This window comes from Crocuta crocuta, unplaced genomic scaffold, assembly GCF_008692635.1.
Source record: "Crocuta crocuta isolate KB4526 unplaced genomic scaffold, BGI_CrCroc_1.0 scaffold25, whole genome shotgun sequence".
Taxonomy (NCBI): domain Eukaryota; kingdom Metazoa; phylum Chordata; class Mammalia; order Carnivora; family Hyaenidae; genus Crocuta; species Crocuta crocuta.
In genome coordinates, this window is record NW_027532015.1 from 18895069 (window position 1) to 18914226 (window position 19158).

At 41.2% G+C, this 19158-nt stretch overlaps 1 protein-coding gene across 1 annotated transcript in view; it reads right to left on the bottom strand.

Moving 5' to 3' along the window:
- The window catches only part of ENPP1 (ectonucleotide pyrophosphatase/phosphodiesterase 1), a 70523-nt gene that overhangs the window by 39711 nt on the left and 11654 nt on the right, over nucleotides 1-19158 (bottom strand). The window contains exon 2 of the mRNA XM_077776040.1: nucleotides 368-440. Within this exon, the coding sequence (XP_077632166.1) occupies nucleotides 368-440 (73 nt within the window). The remainder of the gene's footprint in view (nucleotides 1-367; nucleotides 441-19158) is intronic.

The window sequence follows — 19158 nt, forward strand, 5'->3', positions numbered from 1 at the left end:
GGTGCAACGCCGGAACATAGTCATCCTGGCTTGTTCCACTGCTCTTCATTTACTTTTTGTTGGTTTAGGGTTTGCTCTTTGTTTGATTTTCTGGTCATAGCCCCTCTTCATTGTTTTAGGATGAAGTTTTATAACTAAATAAATATATGCCTAAAATAATCAAAGAGCTTTCAGAAGACTCAAACCAGTATCAAATTTGCAATAACTCAGGAGTACCCACAGATTAGAACATGGCGCTTTTCTTGGGGCGCCTGGGTGGCTTAGTCGGTTAAGCGTCCGACTTTCGCTTAGGTCATGATCTCGCGGTTCGTGGGTTCGNCACACACCCATGTGTGTACACAGGCACACTAAGTAGTGTAGTAATTACCTTCTTTCGCACAGCTTGGTTTCAACCCAAATATACAGCCAAGGATGGTTGTTAACACACAGACTGACAATACCTGTGGGGAGAAGAAAAGAAGATTATATAGCTTCAAAACTCTTCTATTTCTTCAAATGTTTCTAAGCATGCGGGTGCCGCTCTGTCTCCTGATGTGGGTGCAGGTCACGTGGCTGTGTGTGCTTTATGAAAAAAGCGCATGCCCACGCTTCGTGTGCTTTTCTGGATGTATATCCTACTTCAAGAAAAAGTTTGCTTCCACGTCAGCAAAGAAATCTGTGCCATCCAAGATGAATGTTTACAGAAACTTCCCAGTTAATGCAAATGAATCCAGTCAGAGAGCTTGAAATAATTAAGGCACCGAGAGAGGAAAATCAATTTAGGGATTCAATTTCCTACCTGTTAATCCATAAAAGGCAACATGAGAATATCAGCCGCTTCTCTGAGCAGGTTAACTACACACACCTAAACAATAGCCTCGCGTGCCCCACGGCAGCCCGTGGGAACCGGCACTGGACAGGGTTGGGCAACTGCACTGCGGCCCAAATGTCACCACAAACTGGTTGTGTGATTTGAAAAAGGTCATGTAAGTGTTCCGGGCATCGGATTATTCACCTATAAAATTAAAGGGTGAGCCTATATGGATCTCTAAAAAGCTTTCCAGCTCTTACATTTTGCCACTTTCTCACTCCCCACTCTTGTGACCTTCGATAGTTTAAAATTTGTTTGAGAATTAGGGGGGGAAAAAAAAGCAAAATAATCTGTAGATCTGTAGAACAACCCTCAATTTTGTTAGTGGGATGGAGTTTCCTTGACAGCTCTCTGGAATCTCACTTTGCAGGAAAATCCAAGAAACTACACATTCAGTGCCAACTATGTGTAATGACTATGTTATGCACAGGAAAGAGATACCTCAGGGAGCTGCTATTTGTGTGGGAAAAAGGAAAAATAACAGCATAAATGGCTCATATTTGGCAGGCTCCAGGAGGCGCCTGCAGGTACACGGTTGTTTAAAGAAGGAGAAAGGCTAAGGTGGCTGGGGAGAAGGAGAGGAGAGAAGGCTTCACGGGGAAAGCCGTAGGGCACAGCTGTGCAAGGGAGAAAGGATGGTAGGATATTGCCAGGTAGAGAAAACTTGCAGGGGGAAGGCCAGCACAGGAAAGGCCCGAAGGAAGAAATAGAAGGCAGGTGATGAATTATGAGCAGCCTACTTTGGCTGGAACAAAGAATATGCAAAGGGAATGGATGCAGTAGGAAAATATGTTCCCCAAAGGCCAAGATAAAGAGGTAACAGAGACCAGAGAAATGGGTGAATGGGACAGGGTGGATGTTGGGTGCAGGCTTTTAGGAACTGACTCCCTCAAATAAAACATATCAAGTACTGGCCATATATACCAGTTGCCAGGTTTAGGTACTGGATACTCAGTACCAAAACAGACATGACCTTTGTCCTCGAGGTGCCTAATGTCAAGTGACTGTAAAAACTGAAGAGAAAGTAAATAGTAAGTAATCTGAATCAGCAGGTCTAACTCATTTCAGAAGAAAATGGGGCAAGGGAAGGAAAAGCAAGAGTATAGTGGGTCTCAAACACAACTGGTCTAGGTGAAGCCATTTTTTAAGGACATAAAAAAGCCTTAAGTGTATGTATGTCCATTCAAATAGGAAGTCATCAGAAGAAGAGCTCCAACAAATATGTAAGTAATGTAACAAATATGTAAATAATGGCAAACGGAACAAAGTACCAGAACACTAAGGGATGCTCCTAAACCTACTGAGGTATAAACTAACACAAACATATGAAAGGTAATTTTTTAAAAAATTAATGCTTATTTATAGAGAGCAAGAGAACAAGTAGGGGGAGGTGGGCAGAGAGAGAGAGAGAGAGAGAGAGAATCCCAAGCAGGCCCGCACTGTCAGTACAGAGGCAGACATGGGGCTCAAACTCAGGAACTGTGTGTGAGATCATCACCTGAGCCAAGATCAAGAGTCCGTTCCTTAACCAACTGAGCTACCCAGGCACCCCATAAGAGGTAATTTTTAAGTTTCTACCAAAAACATTAAAAACTATTACGGTCAATTATAAACATACAAGGAAACAAAAAAATTCTAAATCTGTATTTACTATACTGTACTTTAAAACATGGAGGATTAAAGTTTTCTTAGTAATAAACTTAGCAAGAATAGTCTGAACAGTGCTTTATCTTCTTCTTGTCCTATAACTTACAATCCCTAGGGAGAAACTTTTCTGTGCCTTAACAAACTGCCACATCACATTCCTTCCTAAGCATAGATCAGTTCCCCATGTGGGAACCTTCACACTTTTAGTATGTCCTTTGCATCACAACTGCACTCCTCGCTCGGTGGATAAATTCGCCATCACCCACGAGCCCACGAGCTGGGGCTGCAGAGCTAGTCTGCTGAACAGAGGCGGTGCTAACATTCCCACACTTTGCTTTGCCTTCCATAACCCCATTTACATTTGAACTGGATTTCACTTCTGCCATTATCGCTTCACTTAACTTTCACCTTTATCAGCCAATTCTCTTTCCATTATCAATTTTTATAAAATGGTGTGTACTGAGCAACAGAGCAAGCAATCACTGACAGACTTTAAAATTTTTTTTAATTTTTTTCTTTTTTCTAGGAGAGAGAGAGACAGTGTGAGCAGGGGAGGGTCAGAGAGAGGGGGAGTCACAGACTGAAACAGGCTCCAGGCTCTGAGCTGGCAGTCAGCACAGAGCCCGATGCGGGGCTCGAACCCATGAACCGTGAGATCATGACCTAAGCGAAAGTCGGACGCTTAACCGACTAAGCCACCTAGGCGCCCCTGACAGACTTTAAGACAAGCGACACTGGTCGCTGACCACCATATGCATCTGTTATATACACAGTGATGTGTGGACTGAAAAAGCTAGCAGCAAAGATTGTACTCTATGCAACTCTTCCCAGTGAATAAATCTTGGAGTTGAAATTTGCACGGTGCTGTTGGGGTACTGGTGTCATTTAAACTGTGGTGAGTGAAACTGAGCATGCCAGACAGTCGTGCAAAATGAGCGCTGCCTGTACTCTTACAAGTGAGCGATACAGTTGTCCAAGGATGGTTATTTCAAAGCCGTTCATATCCACAATGAACAAACACAAAAACAAAAAAGAATAACCCAAGTTCATTTTAAGAAACTGGCTTTAAAAAGTCAGTTTAATCAACACAATCTCAGGAGGTTAGCCTCAAGAGGTAGGCATGTCAGAAGTCAGAGAGGAAGATAAAGACCTCACCTCAAAGACAACAACAAAACTGAGATAGAGCCAGAAGAAGCTAGAAGCAGGCTGATGAGGGACCCCCTCAATCTTCTTGGGCAAGTAAGAAGATCTCCAGGGGGGTGCCTGGTGGCTCAGTCAGTTAAGCGTCCGACTTTGGCTCAGGTCATGATCTCATCTGGGTTCATGGGTTCGAGCCCGCGAAGGGATCCGTGCGGGACAGCTAGCTCAGAGCCTGGAGCCTGTTTCACATTCTCCATCTCCCTCTCTCTCTGCTCCTCTCCTGCTCATGCTGTCTATCTCTCAGAAATAAATAAAACATTAAAAAAAGAAAGAATATCTCCAGAGATTGAAGAAGTCTAGCTGGGGCTCTGTAATAAGGAGGGGGCACAGAACATTCTAAGTGAGGCTGGCTGCAAATCAGTGGTTAACAATGGAGACAGAGTCAAGAGAAGAGCAGAAAGACCTGCAAGCTCTGGGAGCCCAGCTGAACCCCAATCCATGGATTATAATGGGCCCCCAAGTGGCCTGGAATTCCAAGGCTGGGAGTAGGGGGATGGGACAAAAAGATAACCTGGCATGGAGGATGGGAAAGCAGGGGAAACAGCAGAAAAGCTGATAATAAAAGTCAGAATGGGGCTACAATGGCTGAACAGGGTGGAGACCATGTGGACACAGAACCGGGAGAAGACGGGATCATCATTTTAAAAATGTTACCATGTTAACAGCACAGGAGAGAAAAAAAGGAAAGAATGGTGACTAAAAGAACTTCACAAAGACAGATTTGGAGACAAAGGGATTTCCCCTTCAGTCAATAAACAAATGTTTCAGTGTCTGAAATATGCACTGTATTTAGATTCTGAGGAGGGAGGAGTACAAAAATAAAATAAAGGCACTGTTCTCAGAGATTTACATCAAATTGTTTAATCTTCACATTATATATGACACAGGTTACTGATATTAACTCAGTTTAGGGAACCCGGGCTGGAGACTGCTGACCAGCAGCAGAGGCAAGATCTGAATTTAGGCAGTCAGGCTGTAACCCAGTGGGGCGGCTGGGGGCCAGGGGAGGGCTTGAGGGTCTGAAAGCGGGCTGTGGCCTGCGAAGCAGTCAGCGGGAAGCTGCTGGGGCATTTAAATATGAAACTGACATGACTGAATTTACGAATTCTTTAAGAGCAAGAGGGGGAGGGGCAAACAGAGGAGAGGAGAGAGAGAGAGAGAGAGAGAACCCCGGATCTGCACTATCAGCTCAGAGCCCAATGCAAGGCTCACATTTACCAACTGTGAGATCATGACCTGAGCAGAAACCAAGAACCAGACACTTAACTGCCTGAGCCACCCAGGCGCCCCTGGATTTACAAATTCTAAAAAGAGTCTTTGGCAACATTGTGGAAAGCTCTGGTGTGAGTCCAAGAATGAAATGAGAGCTTGGACTTACCTGCCTCTCCTTTTGCAGGAGAGGCTTTGTCCTCCTCGGTCTTTCCTCATCCCAATCACTACAGCCCACCCCATGCTCTAGGAGAGATCCAGGTCTCTGACCCGACTGGCAGGTCCAGGAGGGGTAATCTGCTTATTTCTCTATTTTCCACATCTAGCATGGTGCTTAGTAGGTAGTAGACGTTCAACAAATAATGGCTGAGCTGAACATCAACAAGTTGTGACTTCATTAAACATAATCTGGGGGAATACCATAAGCCTCCTTCTTTTCTTCATATGACTTCACAAAGTCAGCCAGTGCAAGTACCTTTGTCTCTGCTTTATATAAATGATGTCTCCAGGACATAGCCATGAAAAACATTTTTTTAGGAAATGGTGGATTGCGGGATTTCGTATTCAAATGTGACAGATGTAACATAAACGCCTATACAATGAAGATGAATTAGCTGACCAAAGTCGGCCTTTGGCCAAAGCCGCATGCTTTCTGAAAACAACTCTGTAAAAACTCAGATCTACACAGTGCTGAGTCTTCAGGGATTCACCTCCCCTCACCACCCCCCACCCCCCGGGAAGATGAGGCATAGAAGATTGATTCAGAAGGAGATTCAAAGGAAATATCATACTTGTGAAGAACGTTTAAGTATTACAAAGTTTAAAGAACGTGTGAGAACAACTGCTTGACTGGATTAAAGAATCTTTTAAGGGAAGGGTTCTCACTTTTGCCTGGCCTCTTATACCCTCAATATCATTTTAGTTATGTTTGACTTAACTGAAGGTTTTCCCACATGATGGTGAAATTTTATGTAAACTAATTTATATAAATGAACAAATGAAAATGAGGAAAAGAGACATCAAACACTGAACAAGCCCATCACTTTGGGGCAAACCAAATTCAATCTGAGTAAAATATTAAACTTTGAGGAAGCCGACTTCTTCCTGGGAGAGTTTCAGGTTCAAAATGGCTAGGGTTCAAATCCCACCTCTTTCATTTTTCGTCAGCATTCAACAAATATTTGAGAGCCTAGTACAGGTCAAGACTGATCTAATGCTGGGAATACACCAGTGAACAAAGCGATTTCAGGGCTTATATGAAGCTTACATTCCAGTGACTTCTAGAAATTACAGTGAGATATGGGAATGCTTCATATCCTAATGAAACCTCGTTTTTAAAACATTTCTAATGTGGTGATAATACCTACCTCACAAAGTTGGCATGAGCTTTGGGCATAATGTACAGAAGATGCCTGGATTGGTGACAGGGGCACAGAAGTGCTCACTAAATGACCATTCCTTCTAGGAACAGCCACCTACTAAGAGGACTGAGGCCACTAACAATTCTTTAACAGCTACAATATAACCAATGGTTAAGCAAACTACAGGGTATTCTTCTTTACATTTAAAAGAAATGTAAAGTAAATCTTCTTTACTGTTAAAAGAAATGCCATAAACTAGTATATTAATACTTTCTTCTTTTTAAATTCTGCAGTAATCTGTTTTCAACAGTTGTTGAAGACCATGCAGTGGTTAAAAAGAGATTTATCCAAAAGATGCAACCGAGAGAAGGCAAAGTGTTATTTTGTAGGGGATGATGGTAGTGGTAATTTTAGTTATATGTCTACAACAGTTCTGCAATCCATGCTAATGAAAAAGGGAGGTATATAAACACCAGTCTTCCAAGTATTTTCATGGAACATTACAAGAAAAAATTAGACACATACGCAATCTCCAACCATTGAAAATGGCTAAAGAAAATACTAAATACATAGAAGAAATTTAACAGCATGAGGAAAGACGCATTATTCACAAATTGCACATTATAAAATAAAATGGGTCGTAGAGTCCTAATTTTCTGCTACATGTGATATATCTTTTATAAATAGTCTTAGCTCTGCCTGATGGGCTCACAAGTGACTTTTTCCTTCTTGCTACTTACCTTTATTTTCTAAAGTTTTCACAATAAACCCATATGCAGGAGAACTAAGGGGGCTAGCAGATGGGTATTATGAACCAGAGAGAAAAGTTTTCCTGTTTTGGAATTTTAGGGATCTTCAACATTACAGGAAGCTCCTCCCTGCCTACTTACTCTAACCAAACTGCAATCAACAAGTTTTGCTTCCATTCAACCTTTTTTTTTTTTTAAGAGAGAGAGAGTGAGAGAGCTACCAGGGGAGTGGCAGAGAGGGGGAAAGAATCCCAAGATCCCAAGTAGGCTCAGCACCACCAGCACAAGGCCTGATGTGGTGCTCCAACCCATGAGCTAAAATCAAGAGGTCAGATCCTTAATCAACTGAGTCACCAAGGCGTCGCAGCACTCAACCTCATTCTTAAATATCAGTCAATAGCCATGATTCACCACTCATCTGAGATAAGCCTACACTATGAGATAAACAAAAAGTTTAAGATCAACACAAAAAAAGGGAGAGGAAGAGAGAAAAATATTAAAAACAAACATCTAATTAGTATTCTCAGTGGGATTCAAGAAGATTTACGCAAATACTCAAATCCAAAGGGCCTAATATCAAATATCCGGAATGATACATCAAAGAAGGTTCATATTTACATCCAAATTCCAGAACACCAGTGACAAAAACACCTTAAAGTAAAAACTATGCCAATTTCATTTAAAAAACAAAACAGTAAAGATGAATAAGACTGGAGTTAGTTTTTCTTTAGAGGTTTAGTAGAACTAACGGATAAAGCTCTCTGGGCTCAGAGCTTGAAGTCGGCTTTGGATTCTGTGTCTCCCTCTCGCTCTGCCCCTCCCTCACTCACACTGTCTCTCAAAAATGAATAGACATTTAAAAAAGGTTTCTTCAAATTTCTACAAATAAAAAAATAAACTTAATTCAATGATAAGTTTCACAGTTTTACAGTGGGAAACAATTAGTAAACTGGAAGACAGATTAGAAGACATTACCCACTATGTATCACAAAAATAAAGATCACAAGAAACTACCCTTCTTCTAATTCACTATTATTTCTTTAGTCAAGACTTTTATAATCTGTGTCTGATAATATTTCCATCTGCAGTATTGGCTTGTCCGCTTCTGCTGTGTGATATTTCTACTCAAGGTGCCATTTCCCTCTGTGTGTCTGGTTGTTTTTAACTGCATTCCGTTTATTGATGGTAAAAATTTTCAAGAGTTTTTAAGCCTGGGGTGAAAGTGTTTTCCTCCATAAAGGATTTATATTTGCTCCTGCCAAAAACATTAAGGAAACTTCAAGTTTGAGACCACCTTCACAACGTGAGGTAGTGAGATCAATTTGCAGATGTCCTTATTTATGAGAAACACACCATAAATTACACAGTAGCTAGGCCTTTCACAGATTGTTCTAACTACATACAACATAATACATATGCACTATATTTATAACATAATTCAGAGCATGATATGTAAGCATGCCCAATTTCTTTATAGAAGGACTTCAAAACTTTATTTCTGATTTATGATATGGTCCAGAAAAATACTGTCTTTATTACCTATGGTGAAGCTCAAATTCAGTTTAAGAAATATTAATGCGGGGGGCCTGGGTGGCTCAGTTGGTTAAGCGTCCAACTTCGGCTCAGGTCACGATCTCGAGGTTTGTGGGTTTGAGCCCGACAACGGGCTCTGCGCTGACAGCCAGCTCAGAGCCTGGAGCCTGTTTCAGATTCTGTATCTCCCTCTCTCTCTGACCCTCCCCTGTCCACACTCTCTCAGAAATAAATAAAAAACATTAAAAATTTTTAAAAAATATATTAATGCCTGCCTGTGCTGTATCAGGGGACAACTAATAAGTTAACTGTCTTAAGTAGAATGTCCTTTATCCACATAATTACGTCAGTTTTAGCAATTACGGAAATAGTGATATTTTGTATTATCTCATTCATAAGCCTCAATTAAGACTCCCAGAAATCATCATAGTAATATGTATCATCTTATGGCTAATATAGGTGGAAGGCCATAAGGACAGGTGCTAGAACAAAAGATATAATAGTCATTTTACAGTCTTAAGGAATAACTAGCAACTTATTAAACCACACACACCCACACACACACATACACACATGGACAACAAAACCCTAAAAGTCCCTAGCGTCTTGGACAAAACCATGTTATCAAACCACTGCTTCTAAGAGTAACTGGAAGGACCAATCAGAAGACTGATGACAACAGAGGGTTCTTTTGGATCTACAAAGATCCGTGCATATGAGGCACACCTCAGTACTACCTCCTCGAACTCAGCTGCTCAAGTACTTTTAGGAACACTCTATCACAAGCAAGCTAAGATCACAAGCCACAGCACTGTCTCTCAGAGCATTCCTAGTACTGTGAACTTAAAAAAAAAAAAAATCTGCTCCAAGGATACCAGTACAGCACTTTCCACAAACATAAAGGGGGAAATATTGGTTTTAAAGTGAGAGATGTTGGGGTACCTAGGTGGCTCGGTCAGTTAAGCGTCTGACCGGCTCAGGTCATGATCTCGCAGTGAGTCCCACATCGGGCTCTGTGTTGACAGCTCAGAGCTGGAGCCTGCTTCAGATTCTGTGTCTCCCTCTCTCTCTGCCCCTCCGCCCCTCCCCTGCTCATGCCCTCTCTCTGTCTCAAAAATAAACATTAAGTGAGAGATGTTAAGACAGGAGGCCACAAAAACAATCTTCAAAGACATATCACAGAAATTTTAGTTGGCCTTCTAAAACTCCATCATCAGCACGTTTTTTACAATACTGATTAACAGAATTGCTGAATGTATGCCACCATTTCAAACAGAAATCATGCTATGAATCTGTTGCATTTTTTTTTTTTTAATGACAAATACGTCTCATACTTAGTAAGTAGGGGAAATAAGGAGCAGGCTTAGTTTAACAGACTTTATCAAAGTAGCTTCTAGTTGTTAAATAAGGGGAAGTATGTTCACAGTGAAAAACCACATACTCTTCTTTGGAATATGTGGGTTCTTTTTTTAGTATCTTAAAAAAAGAGAAATAAGTCAGAAGGAGGTAGAGCAGTTTAGTAGAACACAAAATAGAAATCCTTAAATTATTATTATTTTAAATACTGGCTCCCTTAAATGCTACCATGTGTCACTCCGGGGCTTTTCCTAAATGAGAAAGAAAGAAAACAGCAGGGGCGCCTGGGTGGCTTATTCAGTTAAGCGTCCGACCTTTCACTTAGGTCATGATCTCGCGGTTCGTGGGTTCGAGCCCCACGACGGGCTCTGTGCTGACTGCCAGCTCAGGGCCTGGAGCCTGTTTCAGTCTGTGACTCCCTCTCTCTCTGACCCTCCCCTGCTCACGCTGTCTCTCTCTCTCTCCTAGAAATAAATAAAACATTAAAAAAAATTAAAAAAAAAGAAAATAGCAAACAGATATTTTATAACATTGAAGTCTGACACTATGTATATAAAAAAACAGAGACAACGCTCAACATCTGACATAAAACTGTTGGGAACTGCTGATAAAATATGCAGTTCAAAATATGTTGCATAAGCAAATTTCACAATTGCTTGAACTAGTCTTTTGGGCTGATAAAACTATGAGATTCTTCCCTTAACTAGAATTAGTAGTCTAGAAAAGAGCTTGTTGGCATCTTTGATACTTAAGCAAATAGTCATTTCATCAATTCTCTGATTTTCAAAGACATTATTCTCATTAAGCAAGCATTTGAAGAAAAGTCTCAAAGAAAGCTCATATTAATAGCGAATAGGGACTTGTGACAATAATTGGAAAACAATCTTTTTAGAGCAGGTTAAAATAAAATCCCAAATTAAAAGTCTTGCTTAAGAAAACAAACAATGTTAGTACTTTGCCATAAACCATAAGGAAATTAAACTCATAACTATTTTCAATTAAAGATGTAAGTATGGCAAAATTGTGGCCCTGATCACAAAAAGACCAATAACTCTCATGCTTTTATATTCAGATAACGATGTATATTAACATTCGGAGCTCTGTGGTACCAAGGAAGCCATCTCATCTATAGTCCCCACACTGGGATGGAATATTTTCTATGGTGCCTGATAAACCTAAAATATCTTATGAATCAACTTCTCTCTGACAACTGATCCTACCTTTACTTGGATCACTCCTGACCCCATCTCCTGTACCTCTTCTCTTAAGTAATATTACCACAAATATGTAAATGTATTAAGATTCTTGGGGCACCTGGGTGGCTCAGTCAGCTGAGCTTACAACTTTGGTGCAGGTATTGATCTTGCAGTTTGTGGGTTCGAGCCCCGCATCAGGTTCTGTGCTTTCAGCTTGGAACCTGGAGCCAGCTTTAGATTCAGTGTCTCTCTCTCCCTCTCTCTCTCTCTCTTTCTCTCGGCCCCTCCCCTATTCATGAGGTCTCTGTCTCCCTCAAAAAATGAATAAACATTTTTAAAAAAGATTCTTGGCTGACTCTGGAAAACAATATGGAGGTTCCTCAAAGTTAAAAATAGAACTACCCTATGATCCAGCAACTGCACTGTGAGGCATTTACCCAAGGATAGGAAAACACGGATTCAAAAGGACACAGGAGTCCCAATGTTTATAGCAGCATTTTCGACAATAACCAAATTATGGAAAAAGCCCAGATGTCCATAAACTGATGAATAAAGAATTTGTAGTATATGTACACAATAGAATATTACTCAACCATAAAAAAGGATGAAATCTTGCCATTTGCAACAACTTGGATGGAGCTATAGAGTACTGTGCTATAAGCAAAGTAAGTCAGTCAGAGAAAGGGAAATATCATATTTGCCCATATGTGGAACTTAAAAAACCTAACAGATGAACATAGAGAGAAGAAAAAGAGGCAATCCATAAAACATGCTCTTCACTGTAGACTACAAACTATGGTTTGCTGGGAAGGAGGTAGGCAGGAGTTAAATGGGTGATGGGGATTAAGGAGGGCACTTGTGATGAGCATTGGGTGTTATACTTAAGTGATGAATCACTAAATTCTACACCTGAAATTAATATTAAACTTTTTATTAACTAATTTAAATAAAAACTTGAAAAAAAGTCTTGGCTGAACACAGGCCAGTGGAATATTAGGCCTGTTGTCATAAAAAGAACTGGAAAACACCATCCCCAGAGCCTTACTTCTGCAGGCAAAGCAGAAGGGGGCTCAGAAACTCACCTGAGCAATATCCTTCAGAGTCAAAATTTTTCCTGGGATGCTATAAGGCCTCCAGAGAGCTGAATTATCAGTTCTTCTCTCTTTCCTATTATGTTCATTTAAATTTTTTCCAGTTTCATTGAGAAATAATTGACATACATACATCACTATAGAAGTTGAAGACACACAGCATGATGGTTTGGCTAACATCCATCCATCATCTCACATATATAAAAGAAAAATCTGTTCATTTATTTTTGTTTCAAAAAGTGCCAGGCACTACAAAGGGAAGAATATCCAGCAAATCACTTCTCTAAGATCTCACCAATTGCTCTTACAGACCATTTCTCTCTGAAGTTAAAGGTCAAGGGTAAAACAATCATTTGATGCCTTTGGTGGCTGTTTCAGTATTATAAAGTGATGGTTCCAAGAGAGATCTAGCTCAGATGGCAGCCTTCACTCCATGACCTGTAGGCCCTCACTGAATCTTGAACGTAAGCACCTAATGAACAAGGAACAGAAAGGAACAGAAAACACCTAAACACAAAGCAGGGGTCACTCTCCAAAAGTCTGGAGGGTAACTCCTCACATACAGCCTCCTGCCACTAGGGCTTCTGTTTACACCCATGCAAGGGTCATGCCCACCAGCGATGATACAATTATTAGATATCACTCTGTTCTGTCTGATGGCTTATTTAACTGTTGCTTATCTTTGGTTAGCAAACTACATTTTTGTGGCTTTTCTTTATGTAATCTGACTTACTTTGGTCTCGAAAGAAAAACAATTGAGAAAAGATCTTTAGAAATATGTTTAATCAACTGGATTTCGATCTCTTGCCTTGTAACAAAACAAAATGACTGATGGAGCCAATATTTAAAGGTTCATCATGAAATCACTAGAAGAAAACTACTGGCAAATTATTTTTATAATTTTAGGGTGGTGAACACCATCACAAGGATGGCACAAAACCCAAAAATTTGAATGGGTAAGTTAATATATTTGATCCATAAAAATAGGAAATGTCTGTAATGTCAGCCACAAAAAAAACTGGAGGGGGAGGGGAGTGCCTGGGTGGCTCAGTTCAGCTCAGGTCATGATCTCATGGGTTCGTGGGTTCGAGTCCCATGTCGCGCTCTGTGCTGACAGTTAGCTCAGCGTCTGAAGCCTGTTTCAGATTGTGTATCTCCCTCTCTCTCTGACCCTCCCCTGCTCACACTGTCTCTCTCTCTCTCCCTCTCAGAAATAAATAACTCTCTCAGAAATAAATAAAACATTAAAAAATTGGGGTGCCTGGGTGGCTTAGTTGGTTAAGCGTCCGACTTTCGCTTAGGTCATGATCGCGGGGTTCGTGGGTTTGAGCCCCGCGTCGGGCTCTGTGCTGACTGCCAGCTCAGAGCCTGGAGCCTGTTTCAGTCTGTGACTCCCTCTCTCTCTGACCCTCCCCTGCTCACACTGTCTCTCTCTCTCTCTCTCCTAGAAATAAATTTAAAAAAAAACATTAAAACATTTTTTAAAAAAACTAGAATGGGGAAACTAGGATAAAACACTGTCAACATACGACAGAAGGTAAATGTCCAGGACAGATAATGAGTGAATAAAAACCAAGTAGGAAAACATAATCCACCATTTTCAAATACCAAAAATAATAAACTACGCAAAAAAGAAAAACAGCTAATAAAAATACAACATTCACCCTCATTAAAAATCAAAGAATTGAAAACAGAGTCCCTTTTTTAGCCAACAAAATTGAGGATCATTAAAAAGATTAATAATTACAGATGTTGGCAAGGATATGAGACAACTACTTTACCACTGTCTTCATAGAAATATATGTTCCTTCCCAAAAGGTCACTTAATCTACCTAAACTCAAAATGCATAGATTCACCGCCCCTGCCAGTCCAAATTTAATAATTCACCTGCTAGAAATCTTCACATAAGCATATACGGACATGCATATAGATAGTTCTTTATTGCAGCAGTATTTATAATAACAAAAAATATGCAAAGAACGTAAAATTTCTGTTAAGAAACTGAATAAAAATACTGCATTATGGTAGACCTGAATAATAGAAACACTGACCAATTATTTTGAAATTACAGAAATCCATTACCAGAATGCTTCCTCTTAAAGCCTTCAGCCTCCATGTACACAGTCTACTCGGAGGCTATCACTCTCCAAGTCCAATCTATGCTGTGCATGCATACAGACCACAGGCAAAGGCCCCACCCGGGAGCATGATGCCTAGCCAGCTTCTAGATGCCCCCCTCCATGCTGCTGCAACTCAGCCACTATCTGACTGCAACCACATGACAGACCCTGAGCCACATCTGCCCGGCCAGGCTTTTTCCAAATTCCTGATTCATCAAATACCATGACAGGGCTTTGAATCTACACAGCTGATGACCAGATGCTGAAACAGAGATGAATTTATCAAGTTGGTAGTACCAACCAGTATGCCACTCTGACCACAGGAGAGAATACGCTTCCTTTTTCTAAGATTTTGTGCCTAAATCATTCCCAAGGTAAAATGATAAATGAAGGAGTGGAATGGTTGACTCTGCTGAAATATACAATGGCCAGCCTCATTCAGTCATGATCTGGTTCCTCAGCACTTTCCTGGAGGAAGAAAATGCCTAAGAATCACTCCATGCAAGTGATGTAGGGATGTGAGCGATGTGATGTGCATTTTGCTCCCTTTGCTAGAGGCACAGAGTTTAGGCACAAATATTTATGTAAGTTCACTTCTAATTTTCAAGTGGAAAAGTAGACAGGTTTATACTCACTAGTTTATAGTGTTAAGACTATTAGTAAATGTTCAGGGGGGAAAATAGGATAAAATGAGCCTGAATGTCTGGATCCTCTTGTAGTACCAGAAAGTAAGTGTTACACACACACACACACACATACACACACACACACAGTAATAGGGCCCCAACTCCCAACAGCCAGAGCGGGAACAATTTGGGCTAAAGTACAAATAACATATTTTTGGATTACAGTCCAAAGTATAAATATCAAGGAGTTCAAACTGATATAAACAAATGACTGTAGAAATAAGAATAGACAAATCTCCGGTACAGAAGATTTCCAAATAATTGATGTAGATGAACCACCTCCAGAGTAGAACATACTCTACTCTGTAAGTATGGGTGGGGCTTCCAAAGAGTACAGGATGGAAAAGTACAAAAAAGAGCATCTGTACAGTGAAGAAAGCTGAAAAACACCACCTCAGTGGTCTGCCTCCCCGAAGTGAATGTTCCCACTCTCCCCGTGAGAGAAAACCGTCGGACAAACCGCAATTGCAGGACATTCCACAAAATACATGACTAGTACTCCTCAAAACCGTCAAGGTCATCCAAAACAAGGAAAGTCTGAGAAGCACAGGCAGGAGGAAACTACGGAGATGAGACAACAAAACGTAATGGTGTTCCTGGACGGGATAAGGGAACAGCAAACAGAAAAGGAAAACTAAGGAAATGTGACTAGAGCGAGGACGCTAGTCAGTAAGGCTGTGTGTATCAGTACTGGTTCCTTAGCTGTGACAAATGCACCAGACCAATGCAAGCTGGTCATCATCCAGGCTCCGGCTGCTCCACCTTCTGCCTTTGCCCCTCCTGCCCTCCAGGGGCTGACAGCTCCTTTCTGCTCCCATTCATGGGGCTGCCTCATTGCCACACTATCCCCCTCTGGCTTTCAGTCTTAAGTCCTCCCAATGCCTGCGCAACTTGTTTCTCATTAAAGTCTCTTGGTTAAATTACCAAGTATGGCCTTTTTCTGATTGGACCCTGGTGAACAGTGCAAGTGATCTCTGTCTCTGTCTCTGTCTCTGTCTCTCTCTCTCACACACACACACACACACACACACACACACACACACACCCCAAGGCCTAATCTAAAGGCCTAAACTAGGGGCACCTGGGTGGGCTCAGTCGGTTAAGCGTCCAACTTTCGCTTAGGTCATGATCTCACGGTTCGTGGGTTCGAGCCCTGCGTCGGGCTCTGTGCTGACTGCCAGCTCAGAGCCTGGAGCCTGTTTCAGAGTCTGTGACTCCCTCTCTCTCTGACCCTCCCCTGCTCACACTGTCCCTTTCTCAAAAATAAATAAAACATTAAAAAAAAAAAAGATGCTTAAAGGCCTAATCTAAAGTGAATATAGGCAAAGAACCTTACATTTTGAGGATTCATGTTTTTCATTCTCAGTCTCCTAGAAACATACATACATACGTACGTGTGTGTTAGATCTTGCTTCAGTTGGATTACAAGAAAAAAAAACACACTGCCAAAATAATCCTGAAAACAGGGTTTCTTTTCAAGTTTCGATCAAGAAAGACAGGAGTCATTAAATAAAAGTACTAGTAAATGATTTTAGAGCAAAAAAATTTTAAGTCTGTTAAACCCATGAGATAGAAAAGGGAGGAAAAGCAGTTCATTCATGGTACAAGTCAGCTCTTCCTACCCTCAGGCTGCGGACAAAACAAATGGACTGAAAGGTAAGGAACTATGGGTTTTTATCCAAGGTATGCTGTTTTTCTTGCCTGGGCAGGTATCTTGCCTTCACAGATGGCAGATCAGAGATAAAACACAAAAGGTGGAGAAAGGACATTGTGCTCAGTTAAGTTCACGTGATTTGTCCCTGGTTTTTTTCCCCAAAATAATTTTTCGAACCTGATGATCAGAAGCGTACCTTCCACTTATTCTTGAAAGATGGGCTCAGAGGGAAATCAACAACAAAAAAGACGACCCAGAGGATTCCTGGTAATTCTTCCCAAGGACAGAAAATGGGATAACCAGGAGATAGCAAACAATCACTTTCAGAAGAGACAGGGTGGTTACTGGTCACAATTACAGTGGAAACTTAAAGACAGAACTCAAAAATTATAAGGGAATATAAGGATTTATAATTTAGGAGGGAACATAATTTTAGAAATGTGTCACCTTTTAATGTGTATATTTAGGCTTAAGTCACCGTCATTACACTCATTCATTTGGATTAAAAAATATCTTAAAATTACATTTGTATGAAATCACAAAATTAACCCTTTTGAGCAATTTCTTTGCTTCTAACAAATGTTTCTTGAACAAAGAACATTTGTTCCACGTACATTTTCATTATTACTTGCTGGAAGAACTATAAAAGTAAAACAAAACCCTATAATATTACAACCTTCAAGTCCTAGCAACAGAAGCTTTTAAGACGCTTTGCCTGCATTGTCCCATTTGGTAGCCTCACTGCTGAGCCCTTAAAGTGGCTGGTGTGACACTTCTGAGGAACTGAGTTCCTTTTTATTTCGTAGAACTTTAGTTGATGTAAATTTTAATTCAAACAGCTACATACGGAACTTATGATCAAGCAGGAAAGAGAAAGCAGTTATGAAACACCCAAGTAAAAAAGTAAAAGCATGTCTTCATCACCTGCCATGCTCTTTAATTTGTTCCTACCATTAAAACTAAAATGGTCTGGGGCACCTGGGTAGCTCGGGTCGGTTAAGCATCCAATTTCGGCTAAGGTCATGATCTCACAGTTCATGGGTTGAAGCCCCGCGTTGGACTCTGTGATGAAAGCCAGCTCAGAGCCTGGAGCCTGTTTCAGATTCTGTGCCTCCCTCTCTCTCTGACCCTCCCCTGCTCACACGCTCTGTCTCTCTCTCTCTCTCTCTCTCTCTCTCTCAGAAATAAAAACATTTAGGGGCGCCTGAGTGGCTTAGTCGGTTAAGCGTCCGACTTTCGCTTAGGTCATGATCTCGCGGTTCGTGGGTTCGAGCCCCGCATCGGGCTCTGTGCTGACTGCCAGCTCAGAGCCTGGAGCCTATTTCAGTCTGTGACTCCCTCTCTCTCTGACCCTCCCCTGCTCAAGCTGTCTCTCTCTCTCTCCTAGAAATAAATAAAAACATGTAAAAAAATTTATAAAAAAAAAAAGAAAGAAAGAAAAACATTTAAAAAACCCAAAAAACTAAAATGGTCTTTCCAAACAAAATGTAAACCGGATTTTGTCACTAAGAATGAAAACAGAAACAAGAACAAACAGAAAAACACTTCAGTGATTTCCAATTGCTCTTAAAAATCTTGTAGAAAAAGCAAAATCTGCAGAATAGTCTGCAAGGCCCTGCCTGGACCTGGTCCCCAGGCCCCCTTTCTAGCCTCATCGCCCATCACACACCTCTGCACTCCAGCCTCCCTGGTCTCCTCCCAATTCAGGGATGGACCCTACTCCCTGCTATCCTGGGGCCTGTGTACCTGGGGCTGCCCACCTCAGAATCCTCTTCTGCCCACCAGTCACTTCCCCCAGAACAGCTTCAACCTCTGTGACTAAGTCACCTTCTCCTTAGCACTCCCCCTCAAGACCCTCGCATAGCTTCTAGGCAACACTTATCACCTCTGCAACTTGAGGCAATCTTGTAGGACTCTTTGAGAACTCTCTGGTCCTGTGGGGGTGAAATATGAGAAAGGAAGTCTTTCCCTTCCCCTAGCCTCCATTTAGCCTCCAGCTTTTACACAGGATTGCTCGCACAGTAGGAACTCTAAATATTTGTATAGTAAGTTACCAGCTCCAGCAATAACAATAAACCCTAATCTAGCATCTACACTCTCTCAGGTACTTTTCTAATTCGTTTAGATATATTAATTCCTTTAACCTTTAAAACAAATCTCTGAGGTAGCTGGCTACTGTTATTATCCCCATTTCACAGCTGAGGAAACTAGGGCACAGAGAAGTTAAAGGACTTGCAAGTTAATGGATCTGCACACAAAGGCTATTGGCAAAGACAGGTAATTCCAGCAGTCTGGCCCTTAACCGCTAAGCTCTATGACCTCTGTATGACTGAGTAGCAACTGAGACCTTCAGGGACAGGGGAGATGGAGCCAAAGAGTAGCTAAGGGAGGTCTCCTGTGAGAGGAGAAACGGAGTTGGGTCCCAGGGAGGGTCTGGTGTCAGGTAAGAAACAGGGAGTTAAAAAAAAAAAAAAAAAAAAAAAAAAACCCCCGGGAAAAAAAAAA